This window comes from Cetorhinus maximus, chromosome 8 (assembly GCF_964194155.1).
Source record: "Cetorhinus maximus chromosome 8, sCetMax3.hap1.1, whole genome shotgun sequence".
NCBI lineage: Eukaryota > Metazoa > Chordata > Chondrichthyes > Lamniformes > Cetorhinidae > Cetorhinus > Cetorhinus maximus.
In genome coordinates this window covers 108520066-108544572 of record NC_135886.1, presented here as the reverse complement: position 1 = coordinate 108544572, position 24507 = coordinate 108520066, and the positions used below count along the sequence as shown (strand labels likewise).

Here is a 24507-nt window from a genome sequence, read left to right as displayed (position 1 = left end):
CATCAAAACAAAGATGCGGGAAGAAAAAGTGGGAGAAAAAGGGTCAGGATGAGTTCCAGTTTTACACATGCACGCACATGCACATGCACGAGTGGACAATCCTGGCAAGTCCTGCAATCATTTATACAAAAATATATTTTCATAATGCCTGTCGTGGGAATTATTTCTGTTCCCAAATACTAACATCTGTCAAATTATTTGTAAGTTTTCATTGTTATGTGCTCTCTTAGTCTGGCAGTATGCTCTGATTTGGCAGGTTTTATACAATTTGTTCAAGTATGCTAGGAATCAGGTTGAGGCCACGAGAAACTCATTTCATATATGACTCCTGCAGCTAGTAGGGGGAGATGGCTTTTAACCCATCAGGCTGGGCTGGATATGAATCTAGTTCCTCGAGGTGAAAGGAGCAGTGTACGAAGACCCTGCCACGCTAAGTTCCAATAGGGTTTTATATAAGGGACCTGTTGGCATTTGGTGTAGTTATAGTAGCAAATATGCACCTTCTGAACACTGCAAAAGTTTAATCTTGTGATATGTTTAGATTGATCTATTGTACTAGATATGGGGCAGGATTTTGTTCTGTGGGCGGGCATGTGCCCGATCGGGCATAAAATAGCGATGATGTCGGGTGAGCGTCCCAACATCATTGCGCACTCGCATGATATTTTGGGTGGTGGGTGTGTGTGAGAGTCAGCGTGCCTGCCAACAATTAAGAGGCCTATTAAGGCCCTTAATCAGTTAATGTAAACATTTTTCACTGCCCATCCAACCTTGTGGTTGGTGGGCGGGCGAATCGGCCAGGCAGCCTTTTGATTTTTTAGCAAACCTCATCCACGGGCGGGATGAGGTTTCCACAATTAGATTTTAAAAATTATAAATTTTGGGGCAGAATTTTTATCCTGTTCTTGTTATTGTGAGTTAGTCCCATGTTGGGACATTTTTTTTTTTTAAAATCAAAAATAAATATTTTTAAAATTTAAAAATTGTTCACCACTCTGAGGCAGCTCCTTGCCTCCAGAGAGCTTTCAGTGCGCGCTCCCCCGCGTATGCGCAGACTTTTGCGCTTGCATTCTTCCCGCCCCCAACCCGGCAGTGCTGAGCCTTTCAGCATGCGTTTCACATTGGCAGGCTATTAATTGGCCAGCCAGCGTGAAATCGTGGTCAGGGGTAAGTCGCGGGCGGCAGCCTGTTTCCTAGCCGCTCCCAGGCCTGCCTGCCGTGCCTGCCCGATGACCTGAAAGCCCTGCCATAGGCTCTAAATTGTGAACTGAGAGGCGCGTTACATTTTATCAAAAGGAAAAGTGTGATCAGTTTCCCTTCAGTTTGTATTGCTAAATGGACAAAGTCATTAAGAATATTCAATGAAATATGGCTTATTGAAAATGTAATTTTTTTGGCAATATTTACAACAGTTAATATTTGGTATTTCCTAAAGTAATTATTTAATGCTTGATATTTTGTATGTGGTTCGTGTATTTGTAGATTTACAGCACATGTTAGCAAATTATTTGATATCGGATCTGAGCCCAATCCTTTTCCCTGATGTGTAGCTGTTACTAAACATTACATTGCTCAATCACATTTTTAGTGTTTCTGGGAAAAAAACATTGTGGTTGGAAGAGGCGTAAAATGTTTTCTGAAATCATTAAATTAAGTTTTTTGAGCAAATAATCATGCTTCCTTTTGGATGCTTGTTAGCTTTACTTTTTTCTATTTACAGAGACTACCAAGAAGACTGAATCACAGCAAGCTCATCTGACTCCATCATTCCACATCCCAAAATTATCCCAAACTACAAAATATGAAGATACAAGGTTACAACTTTCAAATGTGACATAACAGCAAATGTTTCCAATCACTGGTAGAAAGTCGCTTTAGAACAGGGGTCAGCAACCTTAATAAAAAAAGCTATTTTTAAAATTTAGACCAAGAGACAATGGATGGAATTGTCCCAGATTTGCACAAAGTGCACACTTGTATGTGGAGGCCTGCAAGATCCCACAGGGGTCAGCTGTGAAGCCCTGGAAGGAGCCACTGGCGTAAAAATTGACCGCCATGGTCACCTTCATGGCCACTGGCAGTGGATGCCCGACACGTCCCCATGGCGCCAAATCCTGCAGAAGGTGGCAGATGTGACCGACAAGTCCCCTAGTCATGCTCAGCCTTCGGCGACACTGGTTCTAAGTCATCAGCAAGAATGACAAGCGCTGTCTGTAGATCCTGGGTCTAGCTAGGCACTGGCCCACAACGGCTCATTGTAGCTCCTCAGCAGCGTGCACAGGAGCCCTTGCTGCCTCTCCTTCCTGAGGGTGCTGCTCCTCCCTCTGTCCAGCCTGGCATCTCTGTAGCTCTCTTTGTCTTTGCCTCATGGCTTAAAGGAGGCATACAGCTAGGTCACCAGGCTCCATGCTCCTGATGTACTCTTGCAGGATGAAAGGGAGAGAGAGATGCATGGGTTAGCATTGGTCCCCCATGGACCTATCATGGTTATGTGTGCGGCTCCGTCTCTGTCTCAAGGCCCCTTAACATATCTCTGAGAGTGCTGGCCACCATGTGAATGGCCGGAGTTTAGTTATCTGCTTGGCTGTCTGAAACCCCTCCCATCTCCACCCCACTCCATCTGTCCGATTGGCAGCAGCTTTGCCCATTGGACTGCATGCTGTGCTCTCAGCTCAGGTGCAGACATTCTCCTCAAACGCACTGCATGGCAACACTGTTAGCTTGAACCATAGGGGAGACTCGTCCAAACCTGAATGAAAATATTGCAAAGGGCTGTGAGCACCACCACCAGTGACTCCTCCATGGCAAGCTTTCACAAGAAGATTGTACAACTTGCCCAGTCATCCAATTGTTCTGCAACCCCCTAAAACTCTCATTAATTTGCAGTCTGCACCCGAGCGGTGAAAGATTCAGGAGCATTCGGTGGCACCTCATGTATCTGCATTGCTTGAGTGGGCAGATAAACTTGAGGCCCAGCTCCAAGCATGTCAATGTAGCTGTGCCTGAACTGTCTCGGCTATGGAAGAATGCTCATTTTAAACAAGGTTTCCCTAATGCGCAGCAATGCATGTGCTTGTGCAATACCATCAAACCGTGCTGCCTTGCTCCCCCCCACCCCACCCCAACCACAGTGCAGTCCTTGCTCCGGCATCGCACTGTCAGCCAGTCAGGAAAAAGCGACATGCCTGTGCTCTCACCTGAATATGCAGCGCCTCTTCCTTGAAGTGGAACGGGTGACTCTTGCGAGCGCTGTGCAACACTAGTGTGCCCTCACCTCCGAGTTCCCCTTGACGTTCAGCTGGCCAGGTGTACACCTTTTAAATACTGGTGTGAATCATGGCATTCTGAAGTCATACTGACGTGGGGACGTGGGAGGTAAATTCGGGGGGTGATTCTGGTGGGCAAGCAAGATGATGAGATGCAAATGCATTGAAATTACATTCCTGACGTTGGACAGCAGGAAAGGCGGCCCGCCATTGATGGGCGGAGCAGAGGATGGCTAACTGGTTTCCCAGCACCATGAAACTGATTTTTGGCCTTCCCGCCATATTGTCTCCGACGGCCTGCCATGATGCCCACCACCATCAGGGGCGGAAAATTCTGTCCAATATCTTAAGAGCTGCAATGCTGTTACTCCTAGGCCAATAATAATAAAAAAACAGGACAGAGACACAATTCAACAGCATTTTAAAAGTTTTTACAGAACTGTAGTTAATTGAATATATTGAATTGTGAGAAAGTATCAATGTTAGTAGAAGCTTAAAAAAACTGAACAAGCCATTTAAATATCATAAAAATTGATTTCATTGAACAAGGTCAGGAGCCACACATTAATTCTGATGTGGCTCCAAAGCTGCAGGTTGTAGATTCCTGCTTTCGGGAATGGTGGGTTAGGACAATGATTCTGCTCAGTGGTGAGTGAGGGTGTTTAAACTTTTAACACTTGTGTGATACCTTGGGGCTGTTGTCGATAGAATTGTATCTTTCTGTTAATTAGGACATAGGGAGAGAATATAGGTAACTGGAGCTTCACTTAACATTTAAAATTATTTTGTCTCTGCGTTTCCTGTTTCTCTTTTCTTTACCCCAGTCCCCAACCACCTTGTGCCATCTACTCTTAAACTGTTTTCATTGAGAGTGTGAACAGTCTGGGTTGACTTTCTTTTTCATTCTTTCTCATTCCCCACCCCAACTTGCTGTAGGGTAGTGCTGTTCCCCCTCAACTTATCTGTTAGGATCAGAACATTGTTGTATGGGCAACTGTAAGTGTGAACATGTATCCTGTTGGCCTGTGGTACACCAGGTGGTTTTGCTTTGGCTTATGCAGAGATTAATTTGTGCCCACCTATTAATTATTAAGTGCTTTATGTGGCATGTAATCAGATAATATACACACCATGAAAAAACAAAACTCTAATCTCCAAACAACAATTTCATCTCAATCATATATATAATGTAAAGAGAGTTGATGTTATCGCAGAATGTGATCATTAAGCACTAACGGAAGATCCTGAAAGCCTTTGTTAGAACAGAATTTTACATTAGTCAAGCAAATCAGTGGATTATTGGTGTGGCACTTTAAAACAGCATTGTATTCATGAGGATAGATTCTGTGGAACAAAAGGTTCACTGTGTTACTGATAAATTATGTCAAAATGCACAATCTGCTTGCATAGATAACCAGCAAAAGAATTTCATCCTCCTATTCCTGCTTTCTAAAATATTTTCATAATGAGGTTGCTACTGTACAGACTTGTTTTATTAGTGATATGTGAAAATGTCATCATCTTGGCTTGTAGCCATATTGTTCCAAAACAATTCATTAACAGTTGATTTCTCTTTATCTTTCTTGGAGTCTACATTGTTTACTGTTGGCATAACACCCTTGCATTACTGCTTGAGCAGCTCAGTGCAGGTAAATCGACAATTCCTGCCAAGATAAATGGAGCGAGCTTGAGGAACTGCTCGTGGTACATATTGGTACATCTGCACGCCCTTGTTAACACAGGCTTTTATCAATATTTAAGAATGGCTGTCACAAGATGTATTTTATGATGTGTCTGCAGACAAGCTTAAATAATTCTTCAGCTAGTTTGCAGATATTTGGCTTCAATATGATCAATATGTTGATCTTGTGCAGCACCACTACTGGGTTTCCCATGATACTAAGGAATGTTGAGGATTTGTTCAAGTTTTTTTCTGTTATCATTATGCCCTTCATTTTACAAAAGGGAAAAATAGAGGGTGTGGACCTCTGGACAATGGCACTCATTCAGTTCAGACCAGGGATAAGTTATGTTGTAGGCAGGCCACAGTAGTGGAATTCAAAGTAATTTTATAGAATTGTCGTTGGGTTAAGAAACTAATGCTGCCTTTACTACAGAACATGACCTCCTGCTATTCTTCCACACCTTAATGGATTCATGGTCCAGGAGGCGACTCTGTAGTAACTTGGCTTGGCTTGACCTGACCTCATGTGCCCAGCAGCATTTGTGATCTCACTGTGTGTGTTTTTTTTTAGTGTTTCAACTGATGAAACCAGTGAGGAAGAAAAGATCGCAGCAAGACAGAAAATTAAAGCGAGGCCTGTGTTTGAACAGGACATTCAGGTAGAAAAGACAGTATTGGAGTGTAGATGCTTGACCGTCTTCACTGAAAGCCATCGTATATGCTCCTGGTTATTACTCATATTATTTTTTATTTTGATCTTTCTTGAATTTGTTTTCCAATTTCTAGCCTCCCCTCAAGTCATGTACTTAGCCCATAGATGCTAGCAACTTTCTAGCAATTTGCCATGACAGCTGTCTTACTGTGTGATCCATGTTTGTAAAGGGTATGTGGGAGAAAGGAAGGGAGAAGCATTCCATGTGTTCTGGTCCTGCCCTAGGTCACATCACCAAACATTCACAGCTAGATAGGGTTGCTAGATACTGATGGGGAGGGAATCCTGCCTGATTTTCGTTCCTTTCTCTTCTCTCCTAACCTACTGACACTAGCCAAAAGTAAAGGACCAATTATATCCATATCATTATCGTCCTCCCCTCCCCCAAGCACCCAGGGAGTGTATTTTTTAAATCAGTTACTTTTCATGGGTAAATCAAATGGCTGTTCATAATACCAATAATTCATCATCCTCCATCTCTTGAGCCCTTTTTATGATCAGTTTGTGGTCTTTCAAAAAAAAAGGCTCAGTTATGGGGTGGAATTTTCTGTGCCCGCTGGCATTGGGTGAGTTTGGTGGTGTGAACAGACAATATGGCGAGAAGGCCAAAAATCGGCTTCACAACGTCAATAAACCAGTTTGCAATCATCCACACACCCATCAATGGCAGGCCACGTTTCCTGTCAGATGTTGGGAACCTCATTGTAATACATCTGCATATCATTATAAGCCCAACTCACCGGAATCCTACCCCCATGCTGACACATCGACGTGTTTTATAACCGTACGTAAGCAACATGCACCTGGCGGGCTGCACTTCACTCGGGACTTCGAGGTTTGTTGGCCTACATTGCTTCGGGCAACACTCGCAGTCATCTGCACCAGGCTTCGCAGACAGCACCACATCGCTTTTAGTGGGGGCTCACATACAGGTCTCTATCTACCAGACCAGCCGTAAGGCGGTGCTGGCTTTTCAATGGCTGCAGGGCTAGGGCTTTCTTGGGGAAGGGGCAGAAGTGGCCTCAGGCAAGGGAAGAAGCTGCAGGGCGAGGGCTGTACTGGGGAAAGCGTGGGTATCCCAGTGTGTGTGTGGGGGCACAAGTTGATCTACGCAAGTGGCCTCAAGATGGTGAGGGCTGAGGAGACAGTCTCCAGAGGAGATGAAGCCAGATGGAGATGTGAGGGTGTGTGTGAGAGAGAGTGGTGATGCCCCTTGAGCTGGCAGTGAGTGAGATGCCAATGAATGTGTGATGGGCTTGAGTGTGTGAGTTTAGAGTGATGAGATGGTTGCCATACCCTGGTGGCATAGATGAGATAATTCATCCTCTATCTGCATTGGATGGCCATCTTCTTCTGTGCAGAATTGGCATGGATCACCACTGCCACTGCCTACCGAGCCAGAGTGGTAATGTTGCTGCCCCTCATGTGGCCAGAGCAGGGGTAGAGGACATCACAGCAGGCCTCCACAGTGTCCAAAAGGCGCTCGTGGGACACGTCACTAAACCTGGGGGCTTCAGTCTTCCGACCTTTCAAGGCCATGTCTCCTTGGCAGCAGTTGTGTGCTGGAAGCACTGAGAGGTATGTGCGCATCTGCATTAAAATCTTGAAGGATATCTGAGGAGCTAAAAGAAGAGATTGTTTTCATGATTTTTAACATTGTTTTCTTTGATCCATCCCAGCCTCCAATTAGAATGGTTACAGCACAAAACAAGGCCATTCAGCCCATAATGTCCATAACGCTTCACTGCAAGAACAATTCAGCTCGTCCCACTCTCTGTCCTTTCCCCCCATAGCCTTGCAAACTTTCTCTTTTCAGATAATTATTTAATTCCCTTTTGAAAGCCATGATTGAATCTTCCTCCACCACACCCTCATGCTGTGCATCCATATCCTAATCACTCACTGCATAAAAAAATCTTCCTCATGTCACCACAGGTTCTTTTGCCATTCACCTTAAGTCAGTGTCCTCTGGTTCTCTACTCTTCCACCTATGGGAACAGTTTCTCTCTACTCTGTCCAGACAACTTATGATTTTGAATACCTCTCAAATCTCCTCTTAACCTTTTCTCCTCTAAGGAGAGCAGTCCCAGCTTCTCCAGTCTATCCACTGAAGACCCTGATCTCTGGAACTATTCTCGCTAGTCTTTTCTGCACTTTCTCTAAAACTTCACGTCCTTCCTAGGGCAGGATTTTTCAGTCGGCATGCAGGATGGGCCTGATCATAAAATGATACGTGATGGCGTTGGGCGTGCGCCCGCCGATATGAAAACGGCCTATTAAGGCCATTAAGGATCTAATTAAGATTATTGCAAACGCTACCTGTCCAACCTTAAGGTTGGCGGGCAGGCCAAAAGGCCAAGCGGCCTTCGTGTTTTTTAGGAAGCCTCATCCACGAGCGGGATGAGGTTTCCTAAAGCTTTTATTAAATAGATAAATAAATTTTCATAAATATAAAAACATGTCACATCTCATGTGACACATAAATAAATTTTTAAACCTTTTATTTAATAATTTCAAAAGCCCTTCAATCTCCCTGAGGCAGCTCTGTGCCTCAGACTTTGAAGCGCTCTTTCGCATGCATGCACGGAAGAACGCTGGCCTCGACTCTCCCTCCTCCCCCTGCCCGCGCAGGTAGTGCTGAGCTACTGCTCACGTCTTAGACTGGGCGGGCTTTAGTTGGCCCACCCACATAAAATGGCGATGTGGAGCCTATCGTGGGCGGCGATTGGCTCCAGGACTGCTCCCGCCAAGCCCGCCCGCCTTCTGAAAAATTCAGGCCCTAAAGTGTCTCACAGTTGAGACAGAACTAGTGTTTTATAAATGTTCACCATAACTTTCTTGCTTTTGTGTTTAATGGCCCTATTGATATGAAGCCTAGGATCCCATAGGTCTTATGAACTACTTTCTCTGCCTGCCATGCCATCTTCAACGATTTCTGCGCACATACCCTCAGGTCTCTCTGCACCCTCTTCAAATTGTATCCTTTATTTTATATTGCCTCTTCTCATTCTTCCTATAAAAGTGAATTGCTGTTCACATTTCTCTGTATTAAATTTCATCTGCCCATACCACCAGTTGTTAACCTTTTTTTAAATCTTGAAGTTGTTCAGGCAAATACCAAATGTCTCACTTCTCCGATTGTTTTTCACAACCAATGGCTCTGCCTTCCATTACATCACATGCCTGAGATAAAAGTGGGTAAGAAATTGAAGTTACATAGGCATTTGGAATATACTGTATTTTTAAAAAATATTTAAAACACTTGCACGTATGCAATTGAATGCATTGCAAGCAATTGGACCGTACCATTTTATCTTTGCACTCAATATCCACATGGGGAACACTCAGCTCTTGGATTGAGCATAGTACAGGTTAGATAAGAACATGAAGTACGAATTAGAAAACACTAAATCCTGGATTTTTGTTTCTGGTTGTGTGCAAATTTCACCTTTCGAAAGAAGATTTAGCTATGTTACGGACTAATTCATACTGTGTTCTCACCCAGGTATATACAGACATTCCCTTGTGCACATGCTATCTATTGCAGGCAACCCAACAGCCTTTTCCTTTCTCACTCAAACATTGCAAGAAACTTGATACAGACCTCCAACAACTGTAGGAGAGGAGAGTGTACTCTTCAAGCAGATGATGGGGGCCACTTGCCCCCATCAAACGTCTCATTCATTTCATTTTCGACTTTGTGGTCTGGACGGTGTGAAAATGAATCCTGCTATCAGCAGTATCTCAGCATCTTTTCAGGTGCTCATGCCTTCACTTACCTCGGCCGGCTTGGTGAGATTGCTAAAACAATTCCAGCACTGAATATCTCTGCAGTGGTAGAATTGGCACTAATTACTGGTGTCACTTCCCTCTGGACTGGCTGTGCTTCCTTTTTCTGCTTTTTACTTTAGTGGCATTGGAGGAGGATGGTGTGGTTGAATAGGATTACTTGTGTACAAGGTTTTTGGAGGGAATGGATTTCATAAGTGAAGTGATCTTTTTTCGGAGTTGTATAGCTAATAATGCCCTAGTTGAGATTTTGATTATAGTTTAACCTGTAGATTTAACTCCTCTTCTCTCCTTCTGCTGCAGAAGAAGTCATTGTATGATCCTTGGGAAAGCAGTAGCGATGAGCCAAGTTCTACAGATGTTTCTATACAAACACTGGAAAACGGTAATTAAACAATATCTGTATGAGATTGAATGATAGTTTATTCTAATTATTGGCCCATTTACAATGGGGCGGTAAACCAGCTCCACAAATCATTGATTGTGAAATTACTTGGAATTTACAGCACAAAAACAGGTCATTCGGCCCATCTGGTTTATACCAGCGTTTATGCTCCACATCAGCCGCCTCCCGCCCCTCTTAATTTCCTTCCATTTCTTTCTCCCTCAAGTGCTTATCCAGCTTCCCATTAAATGTTTTATTAATGCGGGGTTGGGCTACTTTGCTTGGCATTGTAAGATGAATATAGTATTGGAATAAACTTATAGCTGCATTTACAGAAATGCAGTATAGTTGCTTGCTCGAGCATTCTAGGATTGGATAAAAGTAAAATACTGCGGATGCTGGAAATCTGAAAGAAAAACAAAAAGTGCTGGAAAAACTCAGCAGGTCTGGCAGCATCTGTGGCGAGAAGAACAAGAGTTGACGTTTCAAGTCCATATGACCCTTCTTCAGAACTCTGAAGAAGGGTCATACAGCCCCATATGGACTCGAAACATCAACTCTGTTCTTTCTCTTCACAGATGCTGTCAGACCTGCTGAGTTTTTCCAGCATTTTCTGTTTTTCATTCTAGGATTGGATTCTTTTTGGAAATTTTAAGTTTTTTGGGGATGTGCTAGAGTTAGAGCTATATTGCTTAACTGAATACTTTAACAGTGCTCCTGATTGGCTGGCAGCTCTTAGATGGGCAGGATTTTCGCCTCCAGGGTGCTTGATACGAGGGAAGGTGTGCTGCTGCCCATTTAAGTATTTGATCGACACTTAATTTGGCAGGCCTTCTCAGCCAGCAAGCAAGACCCCCTCCTCCACCCAGTGGTCTCTATTAAATATTGCTCTAGCTGTCTAATCCTAATTTCACACAGTCATACGGAGTATGAGGAGCTAGGCACTCATTTAAAAAGCATATCCTCAAAGGTAATAATCTCTGGATTATTACCTGAGGCATGTGCAAATTGGCATAGGATACATAAAATTAGAGAGACGAATACGTGGCTTAAAGACTGGTGTGGGAGAAGTGGTTTCCAGTTTGTGGGGCACTGGCATTGGTTCTGGGGAAAATGGGGGCTGTACCGTTGGGACAGTCTACACCTGAAATGTGCTGGGACCAGTGTTCTAGTGAGCCGCATAACTAGGGAAGTAGAGAGGGTTTTAAACTAAATAGTGGGGGCAAGGGATCAAATTTGGGAAGATGTGGTAAATCAAAGAGTAGAGAAAAGACAAGAGAGAAAGATATTAATGTGGGAAATGATAAACAGATCATGACAGGAAGGGACAGAGAACACAGGGAGTACAAATCTAAGAGTAAATCAGTCAATAAGGCTAGAGGTTACAAAAATAATCAAAGGACAGAACTAAAGGTTCCATAACTGAATTCACATACCATTTGAAACAAAACAGATGAACTGAGACAGCAAATAGAAATAAGTAAGTATGATATGAATAGCTATTACAGAGACATGGCTGCAGGATGACATAGATTGAGACCTGAATATTGAAGGGTACGTGGCATTTAGGATGGACAGGAAGCTAGGGAAAGGTGGAGGGGTGGCTGTGTTAATTAATGAAGGTATTAGCACATTAGGCAGGGATGACCTAAGTTCACGAAACCAGGATGTAGAAGCTAGAAATGATAAATGCAAGAAGTCACTTGTGGGAGTGGTGTACAGGCCCCCTAATAGTAACCATACAATAGGATGGGGTATAAAGGAAGAAATAATGGGAGCTAGTCAGAAAGGTACAGCGATATTCATGGGGGCTTCTAATCTGCATATAGACTGAGAAAATCAGATGTGCAAAGGTAGCCCAGATGAGGAATTCATAGAATGTTTCCGGGATAGTTTCTCAGAACAGCACGTTCTGGCACCAACCAGAGAGCAGGTTATACCAGACCTGGTATTGTGCAACAAGATGGGATTAATTAATGACCTCATAGTGAAGGCGAGCCCTAGATAGCAGCGTTTATAATATGATTGAACTTTACATTCGGTTGAGGGAGAGAAGAGTGGGTCCAAGACCAGTATTCTAAACTTAAATAAGGGCAATTACGAGCGCATGAAAGCACAGCTAGCTAAAGTGAACCAGCAAATTAGGTTAAGGGATATGTCAATAGAGATACAATGATGGTTTAAAGGGATATTTCAGAATACACAGAATATATAAATTACAACGAGAAAAAAACATGTTTCAAGAGGAGGACCCATGATCCATGGTTAAATTTTAAAAAATTAAAGATAGTATCAAACTTAGATAAAGCATATAATGGCGCAAAGATGGGGGTCTTTGAGGTTACGATCAAATCAACCATGATCTTATTGAATGGCGGAGCAGGCTTTAAGGGCCGAGTGGCCTACTCCAGCTCCTAATTCATATGTTCGTATGTATCTCCATGACCATTCTGTATTTGAAGGCGAATTTTTGGTGAATTGGTGAATATGGTGAATTTTTGCAACTTAACATGGAAGAATAGCTCTTGTGATCCTGTCCTGTATTTGCCTCAGTTTACAGATCAACAGACTTTGGAATGCAAATGTGGAACATAAAACACCAAATTATAGTTAAAGTTCTGTCTTTGAAATGTGAAATATGACCTCAAAATGCTATAATAAAGCCCCCTCTGGTGGCTGAACTAAACTATACAACAAATATTTTCATAAAACTAATCTACAGCAGATGCTAGAAATATTAGACAGGTCAGGTAGCATACGTTGAGAGAGCAATAGAGTTAACATTTCAGCTAATGACCTTTGTAACATTCTGTGGCTAATAGGATGAGCTAGTAACCACTCCTCGAATTCTACCAATACCACTTTAACCAATACACAATGTGCAAGAGTGGCTGAAGATGCCTTGGTGATTCCTCCTCCTTCCCTCATTGAGTAAATATTTACTTTCTCTTCTGGATTGTTTTTGCTTTCTCATCAATGCAAAACACAAACAGCCAAGCTGAAACCCCTGTTAAAATAGACATACACCTGGTATAGGGTTGCTCTGGCTTGGTTCTGTGTTGAGAGCATTTCCTTCCATCACCTTCGGACTAAATCTATGGTGGGAGAGACCAATGTAGCTACAGAATTGGATGAAGTGGCTAGTTTGGAGAGTGAATGAGAATCTGTCAATGTAGTTAAACTCAAATGGAATGTTTCATGTGTTTTTGTTTTTTTTTCTTTTTTCCCCTCCTCCAATTTCTCCTTTCTGATAAGATTGAGGTCAATAGAATGTTGTTAGGTTAGAACACCAAGGAATATGGATCAAAGGTGGTGAATGGAGTTTGAGGTACAGTTCAGCAATGATCTGATTGAATATTGGAACAGACTTCAGAGGTTGCCTGGCCTGCTTGTGTTTCTATTTGCCTCTGTTCCTCCTCAGCTGGATGTTGTTCCATAATGACTAGATTGGCGAAATCCTTATAAGGCGGACAGATTAAGCAAGAAGGAGTAACCTTTTGTACTAACCTGAGCATGGTCTGCTCTAGTGAGGTCTCCTGATACATAGGCCAGGATTTCCCAGTTGGCAAGCGGGGGGCTGGGCCTGCTCGCCGACGCCTAAACTGACGCGGGATGAGGTTGGGCGGAACTCTCGATGTCACCCCGCCTCATTTCAATTTTCAGGTCGGCGGGAGCTCAGCCGAATCAGCTGTGCACCCGCTGACCTTTCAATGGCCTTAATGTTATTAATGGACCTGCCCATCCAACCTTAAGGTTGGCGGGCAGGCCGGGAGCCCTGGTGGGCTTAAAAAAAAGCATGAAACCTCATCCACAGGCGGGATGACGTTTCATGTGGGTTTTTAAATTTTTAATAAAAGTGTAACTAAAAGTGATGGACATGTCTCAACTCATGTGACAGTGTCACATGAGGGGACATGTCAAGGGAATTTTGTTTTCTATTGTTAGCATCTTTAAATGTGGAGCCGATCTCCCTGAGGCAGCACTTAGCCTCAGGGAGATGAGTGCGCTCTTTTGTGCGCATCCTTGGCTTAGGGAATCCCCCCGCCCGCACAGGGAGCGCCCAATTGAGGGTGCTGATCGGAGGCGCGCCTCCATGTGCCTGCTCCTGAACTTCCCCCTATAAATCCTTAGTTCTAAGAGAGCTCCCTAAGTTTTCTCAACTGGTGTATGTTGCAGGACAACAAAGAGATACAGGACCTAATGTATCCTCTCCAATATCTGAGCCAGCTTCAGATGGGCAGAAACAAGCCAAGAATATGGATATTCGCCATCCACAAACCTACCAGATTCCTACAGGTTCTGACATTTCCACTGACCTGCAGACGAGATACACTTCCAGTGTTTCTCGAATTCCAAGAAGAATTCATTCTATGGGCACTTCAGGAGACTTGGGCAGAACTGGGGAGCCAACAGCATTAAATGCCAATATTGTGGAACAGGGCAATATGAATGGTAAGTAGGTAAAGGGGAAGTATGCTTCATTGAGATGTGCCATAATTCCTAAATGGTGGTACAGTCCACTGATAATTCGATTGTTTTGAAATTCATAAAAAAATTAATTGTTTAGCAATTTGATCTAACCAACATTAATATAGAAAAGGAGGAATATAGTGTTTAAAAAGTATCTGATGGTTTGACTAGGCAGTATTTGTATACTTATATTCTTACACCTTTTTTTTGCATGGTTTTAGAACTAGGCATCTATACATCCTGGGACTTTTTGTATTGAATGACCTTGATCTGTGCTAGTGAAGCTCAGCTGTGATGATTTGAGCTATGGCCGTTCATCAACATGTGAAGTTCCACACATGAGACTGTATCTAACTGATTAGTTTTAGACTGTATAAGTGATAACACGATTCAAGTAAAACAGTATACCTGCAGGTAACATTTAAAATTGTATAATACAAAACAAAGAAGGGATGATATCTTTCAGTGAAGCTTGGGATGGGGCTGCGGGTTAGTGGAGAACAAGTATTTTAAAGGACAAGAAACAGAGATGGAATAATGAGTGGTGGACCAAGGTAAGGTACTTGAATGAGATGGAGCCAGATCGATAGAGTGAGAAGTCAATATGTAATTTGGTTATAAGGTGGGGTGTGATGTTTTGGATTGGTTTGTGGGTTGTCTTTCGATTAGATTTTGGAATAAAATTTGTTTAACAAAGTCAATCACGGATTTACCCTCACTTACTCATTTGTCCGGATATTTGTGCGGGCTCTGGGAAATCTGACCTGCGCACTTTTGCACCTTCTGAAATGGACACCTGACCCATGTGTGATTTTGCATGGGATTTTTGTCTTTTCACACAGGGTTTAAATTTAGAGTTAATTTTGTGAGCCTTGATGGAGTGCATAAGGAGGGTGGGGGTGGAGGTGGGCCGTTTAGAATCCAGCCTTGTTTCTCCAGCACAGCCCACCTCCCAACATCGTTAAGGGCCACATAAACTTCACTACTCACCCCCTCATCCCTCCATGCCCCCTCAGATCATCCATGCTACCTCAGATCATCCATGCTACCTCTATGCTCCCATATATTCTCCATTGCCACTCACCCAGTATGCACTCTGTACAGTCCTCAGGAGTCATGCAATAGCTTTGGGAATCATTTTAAATTTGTGGCAAAAAAACCCTCCAATAATCTAAAACAAAATTCAAACAAATTAAACACCATATCATTGATACTGGAAAGGAAAAAAAACTTACAGTGCAAAAAGAAATCTAATACTTTAAGTACCTATTAGTTTTTTGTAAACAAACAAGAAACCACATCAAAGACATTTTGTTAATACAGCCTCTTAAAAGTTTCAAACCCTCTTGGCTCAATAGACCACCTGTTGAGCTGAAGCCATTATCACCTTTTGAAACCCAGCCAAGCATTCATTATTGCCACAGCTGTCACAACAAAACCTTCTAGTTACTTTCCCGGAAACTGGCAGAACAGAATGGAGTCAAACTCAGGGTATTTTTTTAAAGCCAGAGCTTAAGCCAGTTGATTTAAATCACAGGGCAAAATGCGTCAGAAGAGGCTTATGGGACATTTTTTCAAAACATTGTGGCACTTTTGACAATTAGAAAAGTACTGTAATGCATGACAGGCATTACACAATGCAGGTCAATTACACAAAGCTGATCAATGTAAGGGCCAACTTACCTTTGCAGGTCAGATCCCTAAGATGAATCACTGTATTAAAAACATATTTACAAAACAATACAGCACTGGATAATGACATTTGAAGGTGTCAAACACTTGCCTTTCAGGATGATCCCGGCTCTTCAGCGGGCTTCCTCCAGTGGTCACAAACTCTTGAAGGAGGTTTTTATTTAGGGCTGCCAAAACCCACACTAGCGCATGAAATTAGTTAGTGGGAGGAAATACAATTTTCCTGACCTCAGCAGAGGTGAGTTTTGCACCCAAGGCCTTCCCAATCCACCAATGGGCTACACAAAAATGGTGTGGGGTCGGGAGAACACAGGAAAATTGTTGTCCTAGCAAGAAAAAAACTAAGGTTCAGCGTTTCGCAACCCGATTTGCACCTCCGTGGGGAGATAAAAATCTGGTCCATTATGCCCAGACTTATAAATAAAGTGATTTCATATATGTATGGGCACAATACTATACAACACTACGTTATCAGTGATAGACAAAATAAAGATGCCTGAAATGTGGGATCCTATTGAACCTGAAACTAAAGTCTTAATACACAATGGGATGGTGACTTATAATGACATTTTTCTTCTGGTGGCTTTCTGCACTTCTATAGGGCATTCTTACTCACACTCTGAAATTATCCAGTCTGCTTATGGTTCTATATTTTAACCATGAGTTAGCAAATACAAATGAAGATTTTGAGGAGGGGAAGTGCAAACAACAATATTGCCTGTTTCAAACATAGTAACTTTGTCCTCCATTTTGGATTTTGTGAAGTGTTTGCTCCATTTTAAACACTTGATTTTTTAAATTCATTTTAAATACACATACTAAGGCATGAATTCTACCCTTGGTACAAAGAACTCCACAGAGGCATCATCAGATATTAAGCCAAAGGTGGGCTTGACATCTGTCTGAATTTGCTTTTTCAAAACAAAATTATTTGACTTTTTACAGTCTGGGAAATAATTTTTTCATTGTATTCCTTAATTTAAATGAAAGGAGAACTAGTGTGGAGCCATTGAACTCTGTTGCATGAAGAAGGCAAGTTTGTGGGTAAGATCAGCTTACTAAATGTTTTCAAGCCACTCTCTTTATAAATACCCGGATACCAATAGTTGCGGGGAGGGAGCAGGAGAGCATGGTTGTTGGGGAGTGGGGATGGAGTGGCTGTGAATCCTGAAAATCCTGGGATTGCAGAGGTTCTGTCTCACACTCGCTCAAAAATATTTATATATTTATATGTTTTATATATCATATACATACTGTCTAATTTAATGGCAGATCCTAATATTTTACTCCATTTCCATTCAATGCTGGAAAGATTGTAGGCTGGCTGGCTGTGGTAAAATGACATAGCTGGGGGCTGGTGAGGGTGGGGATGGATGTCAAACAACAATCAAAAGGGAGGAGGGGCTGGGAGATGTTTGGAGTGTGGTCAGCTAATCGCAGCAGATCATTTTTTGATCCTCCTGTCTGTGGGCAGTGCTCTGAAAAGCGCTTGCCTGCTTGATCCAGCTGTTCCAGCCTCCTTTCACCTGCCGTGTTTCTCGAGCCCTGAAAAACCCGATCCGCAACCACTGAATTTAAATTGCCCCCCTTCCCCGTATTGTGGAGGCTAATTTAAATATTATAATGAAGTGTCCCATCTCTTAGACTGAATTTTCCCCCCAATCGGAGGCGCGGGGCCATTTTACGTGGGCGGGCCAATTAAGGCCCGCCCAGCCTGACGTCCGTAGGGAAGCGCTATGCACTTCTGGGGAATGCCTAAAATCAAGAGTGTGCTCTTTCGCGCATGCGCACGAAAAAGCGCACTCATCTCCCTGAGGCTAAGTGCTGCCTCAGGGAAATCGCCTCTATTTTCAAAAATATTAAAAATAGAAAAAAAAATTCCCTTACATGTGCCCTCATGACAATGTCACATGAGTGGGACATGTTCATAATTTCCAAAAAAACTTTATTAAAATTTTTAAGACCCTACATGAAACCTCATCCCGCCTGTGGATGAGGTTTCATGTTTTTTCTAGTTGCCGCCGGGGCTCCTGGCCTGTCCGCCAACCTTAAGGTTGGATGGGCAGGTCCACTAATTACTTTAATTGCTCTGTCAATGGCCTCAATTGGCCATTGATAAGTCGGCGGGCGTGTAGCTGATTTTGCTGCGCCCCCGCCTTCCTGAAAATTTAAATGGGGCGCGGTGACATCGGGAGTTCCGCCTGACGTAACCGCTCGTCATTTTACGCGTCAGTGAGCGGGCCCCGCCCCCGCTCGCCGACGGTAAAATCCAGCCCTTAAACAGGACACAGACATGACGTAAAATCCACCACTCTAAAAGTTACAGCGGGAATATACCCAGTGGGTTGGAGTGGGGTTAAACAGCTTTTTAAAATTCTTATCCCCACATCCCCACTGCCCATTAAGAGATTAAAATTACCCTCTTGGTTGTCAAAAATTAGTTTAAATCATTTGTCTACCATTTATCAGATTTGAGAGCACTGATTGTAAGCTGTCATGAATTGGATTCCTTCAACAGCAGAAATATAATATCGCTTGATTCTCCATCAAGACTGGGGCAGTATTAAAACCTCTCAAAATATGATGCAGTCTCTTGAATCTACCAGATGCTCAATATTGATTTTATATCAGCAGCTGAAATGTACACAACAAGATAAATGAATTTGGGGTGGAGGACAATTACATATGACACATTCTGGTCGTTTTACACCATCCTCCTCCTTCTGACTCTTGACCTTAGATATAAGGAGAAAGTGTATAGCTGCAGGTATTTCTGATTTTGCCACTCGGGAGAGAACAAAAGAAATGGGAGCAGGAGTAGGCCATTCGGCCCTTTGAGCCTTCCTGTCATTTGTGGCCTCTACTCTGCTTTTCTGCCTGCGTCCTATAACCCTTCAAATCAAAAAGCTGTCTAACTTAGCCTCGAATATATTCCACTGATCCAGCTTTCACTGATCTCTGGGGTACAGAATGCCAAGGATTAACGATCCAAGTCATTAATATAAAATGGAAATACAGGTAGTTGAGACCCCAATATTAGTCCTTGTGGCACCCCACTAGTTACAGTTTGCCAACCTGAAAGTTACCCATTTATCCTGACTTTGTTAATTAGCCAGTTCTCTATCCATGCTAATATATTACTGTACCACCAACACCACGAGCTCTTGTGTAGTAACTTTTTATGTGACACTTTATTGAATCGCTTTGGAAATCCAAATACACTGCATCTACCAGTTCCCCTTTATTCATCCTGTTACTTCCCCAAAGAACTTAAATAAATTTGTCAAACATAATTTGCCTTTCATAAAACTATGTTGATTCTGCCTGATTGTATTTTGATTTTCTTAATGTCCTGCTGATACTGCCATCATCATGGATTCTAGCATTTTACCAATGACAGACGTTGAGCTAACTGGTTTATAGTTTCCTGCTTCCTCCCTCCTTTCTTGACTAGGGTCTTTCCAATCCATTGGGACCTTTTCAGAATCTATGGGATTTTGCAAGATTTCAACCAATGCATCCACAATCTCTGCAGCTATTTCTTTAAGATCCTAAGGTGCAAGGGACTTGTGAGCCTTCAGTCCTATTTTTTTTTCCCTGGTACTGTTTCTCTAGTGATAGTGATTATTTTAAAGTTCCTCCCTCCCTTTTGCCTCTTGATTTTCTATTATTCTTGGGATGCTTTTTGTGTCTTCTGCTATGAAGATAGATACAAAATACTTGTTCAAAGTCTCTGTCCTTTTTTTCTTATTATTCATTCCCTAGTCTCATCCTCTAAGAGACCAACAGTTACTTTAGCTACTCTTCCTTTTTATTTACTTGTTGTTTCTTATTGCTTCTTGCTAGTTTACTGTCATATTCTAATTTCTCCCTTTTTTAAAGTCACCCTTTGTTGGTTTCTAAAATATTCCCGATCTTCTGGCCTAACATTAATTTTTGCAAAATTGTGCACCTTTTCTTTTAATTTGATACCATCCTTAACTACTTCAGTTAGCCACAGATAATGCTGCTTTCTCGTAGTGTCCTTCTTCTTTCTCGTAGTGTCCTTCTTCTTTCTCGTAGTGTCCTTCTTCTTTCTCGTAGTGTCCTTCTTTCTCAATAGAATTTATCTTTGCTTAGGGTTATGAAATGCCTCCTTAAAAATCTGCTATTGCTTATCTACCGTCTTTTGTTCTAACTTTTTCCCCCCCGACTACTTTAGCGAACTGTCTTCATACTTCTGTAATTGCCTTTTTTTAAGTTTAAGACACTAGTTTCAGATCCCAGTTTCTCACCCTCAAACTGAATGTGAAATTCCATCATGTTATGATCACTCTTCCCTGTAGGATCCTTTACTATGAGATCATGAATTAATACTGTCTCATTACACATTACCAGGTCTGAAATAGCCAGCGCCCTCTTTGGTCCAGAACATATTGTTCTAAAAAGTTGTCCCGAATGCACTTTCGGAACTCACCCTCAAAGCTACCTTTACCGATTTGATTTGTCCAATTTTTATGAAGACTAAAATCATCCACAATTATTGCAATGCCTTTCTTATATGCCCCCTTTATTTCTTGATTTATACTCTGTCTTCCACTGTAGTTTCTGTTAGGGGGCCAAAATACTAGTCACACCCAGTGACTTTTTTCCCCTGCAATTTCCTATCTCCGCCCAAACTGATTTTACATCTTTATCTTCCAAGCCAAAATCATTTCTTACTACATATGGATCTCATCCTTTATCAATAGAGCGACCCCACCTTCTTTTCCTTTCTTCATATCCTTGAATGTTCAATTCCTAGCCCTGGTCACTTTGCAACCATTCCTCTACAATGGCTATCATAAAATGAATAGGGGTTCTACATATTCTCATTGAGAATATGAAGCTAAATTGTGATTTACCTTAATATATTGGAACCAAAAATGATCCTGATATCTGTCTGATTTTGCATTGGTGGGGCCATATTGTGAAACAACGATTAGTTGGATTGATTTAATATGATCTCTGTTACAGGTCAGCAAAGGATTCCTTCAGTTTCCAGTGTAGAATCTCCTGCTTGTGAACAAGTTCCAGACCTGATGAAACAAGACAATGTTGCAGGTAGCCACTGCAATAGGACACAAGCCTACCAGGCTGCTGAGATTAGGGACCAAAGAATTGCATCAACTGATGACAGCACTCTGACGACAGGAGCACAGAGTTATTTAGAATTTACAGAGAAAAGATGGAAGGCTCCAGAAGAGCCTGAGCACAATAATTTGAATGGCGAGTGTGTGGACTTGAAATGAGCCCAATGTGTAACGATTCAAGCCATGTTAGTTTTTTTTTAAATGACCCACTTGTCTCTGTCTCCAAATTTTCCAACAACCTAGCTAAACAATAGTTCAGGAGGGTCATTAATTGTCAGTAACATCGTAGTTCGAAACCAAAGTCCTTTAAAATGACCTAATCAGTGATGCATGGGAAACTAACTGGGAACAATTTATGAGGCTGACCACATGAAGGGCCTGATTTAACATTAGTGCAGAAAATTGCAATTGATCTAATGTTCTTAACCAATCTATCCCTTTGGTTGAAAGTATGTTTATCCAATTTTCTTGCACTTTCTCCCACTCCACTGTTGACCATCATATAATACAGCCCCCTCATTGCTGGGGGTCAGCAGTTCTTTCCATTTGTCAGTTTGTCAATGACAATAACTTCACTATTAATTCAGTTCCTTCACTCTGGTTATTCTCTTCCTGGTTAGAATCTTCAAGGTCATCAGCACTCAGTTTAACAATTATGTATATTCTTTTAAAACAATTGAAATGAAAATAGTAAAATGATGCTGTTAACTGACCATCCCAATGTGGGAAATGGAAATTCCTCTATATCCATTCAAACATCAGACCCAAGAGTACTAAAGATGATGTGATCCCTAGTGCTGGACTCACTTGACAGAAAGAGCACAAAAGTTAATCAAAAACTAGAGATTAGTGTACCATAAATATCAAAGTTCTATCGTATTTCTTTAAACCCGTTGAGAACCATGAGTGACTTTTTTTTCCCTCCATTTTCATAATAAGTTTCTTCTGTTGTAATGTGGGTGTGTAATTGAAATGTTTTTTTGCAGGGCAAACTTTATTAGTTTCCTTAATCAATATGGAACAGTCAAGGTTTTCCAATTGCCATGTCTTCCTTATGTCTGCTTTAGTCGACTTTTAACTGAAAGGAAATTATAAATGACAATTCTGCAATGCAGCCTTTCAAACACTGATCATCCCAGGTTACTCTGCTGGCTGCAGAGCAGCATTTACTGAATCCTGGAAAGAGGTTCTTTGTCTCTTTTTTAATATGGAGAAGAAAATATATTTAACCATCTGGTTTCATAATAGTTCTCGTGACTTTATTTGAACTTTGAGCATGAATTTGAACTTACCTTAGTCTCCAGTATATGTAGTGTAGTGAGACAGAGGGCCGTATTTTTTTGCAGAGCTGGGAATCACAAAATCACAGAATCTCACAGTGCAGAAGAGGCCCTTCGGCCCATCGAGTCTGCACCGACACATGAGAAACACCTGACCTACCTACCTAATCCCATTTACCAGCACTTGGCCCATAGCCTTGAATGATATGACATGCCAAGTGGTCATCCAGGTACTTTTTAAAGGATGTGAGGCAACCCGCCTCCACCACCCTCCCAGGCAGTGCATTCCAGACCATCACCACCCTCTGGGTAAAAAATGTTTTCCTCACATCCCCCCCTAAACCTCCTGCACCTCAATTTGAACTTATGTCCCCTTGTGACTGACCCTTCAACTAAGGGGAACAGCTGTTCCCTATCCACCCTGTCCATGCCCCTCATAATCTTGTACACCTCGATCAGGTCGCCCCTCAGTCTTCTCTGCTCCAACGAAAACAACCCAAGTCTATCCAACCTCTCTCTTCATAACTTAAATGTTTCATCCCAGGCAACATCCTGGTGAATCTCCGGTACACCCCCTCCAGTGCAATCACATCCTTCCTATAATGTGGCGACCAGAACGGCACACAGTACTCCAGCTGTGGCCTCACCAAGGTTCTATACAACTCCAACATGACCTCCCTACTTTTGTAATCTATGCGTCGATTGATAAAGGCAAGTGTCCCATATGCCTTTTTCACCACCCCACTAACATGCCCCTCCGCCTTCAGAGATCTATGGACACACACGCCAAGGTCCCCTTCTTCCTCAGAACTTCCGAGTGTCATGCCATTCATTGAATACTTCCTTGTCAAATTACTCCTTCCAAAGTGTATCACCTCACACTTTTCAGGGTTAAATTCCATCTGCCACTTATCTGCCCATTTGACCATCCCGCCATATCTTCCTGTAGTCCAAGACACTCAGCCTCACTGTTAACCACCCGGCCAATCTTTGTGTCATCCACAAACTTACTAATCCTACCCCCCATATAGTCATCTATGTCGTTTATATAAATGACAGATAATAGGGACCGAGCACAGATCCCTGTGGTACGCCACTGGACACTGGCTTCCAGTCACTAAAGCATCCTTTTGTCATCACCCTCTGCCTCCTACAACTAAGCTCATTTTCAATCCACCTGATCAAATTACCCTGTATCCCATGTGCCTTTGTCTTCTTTAAAAGTCTCCCATGTGGGACCTTGTCAAAGGCTTTACTGAAATCCATATAAACTACATCAACTGCACTACCCTCATCTACACACCTGGTCACCTCCTCAAAAAATTCAGTCAAATTTGTTGGGCATGACCTCCCTCTGACAAAGCCATGCTGATTATCCCTGATCAAACCTTGCCTCTCCAAGTGGAGATAGATACTCTCCTTCAGAAATTTCTCCAATAGTTTCCCTACCACTGACGTGAGACTCACTGGCCTGTAGTTCCCTGGCTTATCTCTACAACCCTTCTTAAATAGTGGAACCACATTAGCTGTTCTCCAGTCATCTGGCACCTCCCCTGTGGCCAGAGAGGAATTAAAAATTTGGGTCAGAGGCCCTGTGATCTCCTCCCTTGCCTCCCTCAGCAGTCTGGGGCACAAATCATCCTGACCTGGAGATTTGTCCACTTTTAAGCCTGCCAACACCTCCAATACCTTGTCACTCCCTATATCAATTTGCTTAAGAACCTCGTAGTTTCTCTCCCCGAGTTCGATACCTTCATCCTCATTCTCTTGGGTGAAGACGGACATGAAGTATTCAAACAACACTCTAGTGATGTGCTCTGGCTCCACCCATAGATTGCCCCCTTGGTCCCTTATGGGCCCTACTCTTTCCCTGGTTATCCTCTTCCCATTGATATACTTATAGAATATCTTGGGATTTTCCCTACTTTTACCAGCCAGAGCTTTCTCATATCCCCTCTTTGCTCTCCTAATTGCTTTCTTAAGCGCCACCCTGCACTGTCTGTACTCCACTAATGCCTCTGCTGATTTGCTTCCCTTGTACCTGCTAAAAGCCTCTCTTTTCCTTCTCACCGTAACCTGAATATCTCTGGTCAGCCATGGCTCTCTGGGCTTGTTACT

At 42.5% G+C, this 24507-nt stretch overlaps 1 protein-coding gene across 6 annotated transcripts in view; it reads left to right on the top strand.

Annotated features, from left to right (window-relative positions):
* LOC144683879 (uncharacterized) overlaps positions 1 to 24507 on the top strand; it is a 135881-nt gene that overhangs the window by 59878 nt on the left and 51496 nt on the right. For 2 of the 6 annotated variants that reach the window (XM_078547416.1, XM_078547417.1), the window contains exons 4-8: positions 1721 to 1814; positions 5522 to 5609; positions 9755 to 9836; positions 14013 to 14288; positions 20994 to 21245. In XM_078547416.1, coding sequence (XP_078403542.1) covers positions 1721 to 1814; positions 5522 to 5609; positions 9755 to 9836; positions 14013 to 14288; positions 20994 to 21245 — 792 coding nt within the window. Of the gene's footprint in view, positions 1 to 1720; positions 1815 to 5521; positions 5610 to 9754; positions 9837 to 14012; positions 14289 to 20993; positions 21252 to 24507 lie in introns of those variants that run through there. The other 4 variants (XM_078547419.1, XM_078547418.1, XM_078547420.1 and 1 more) reach the window with 4 other exon arrangements.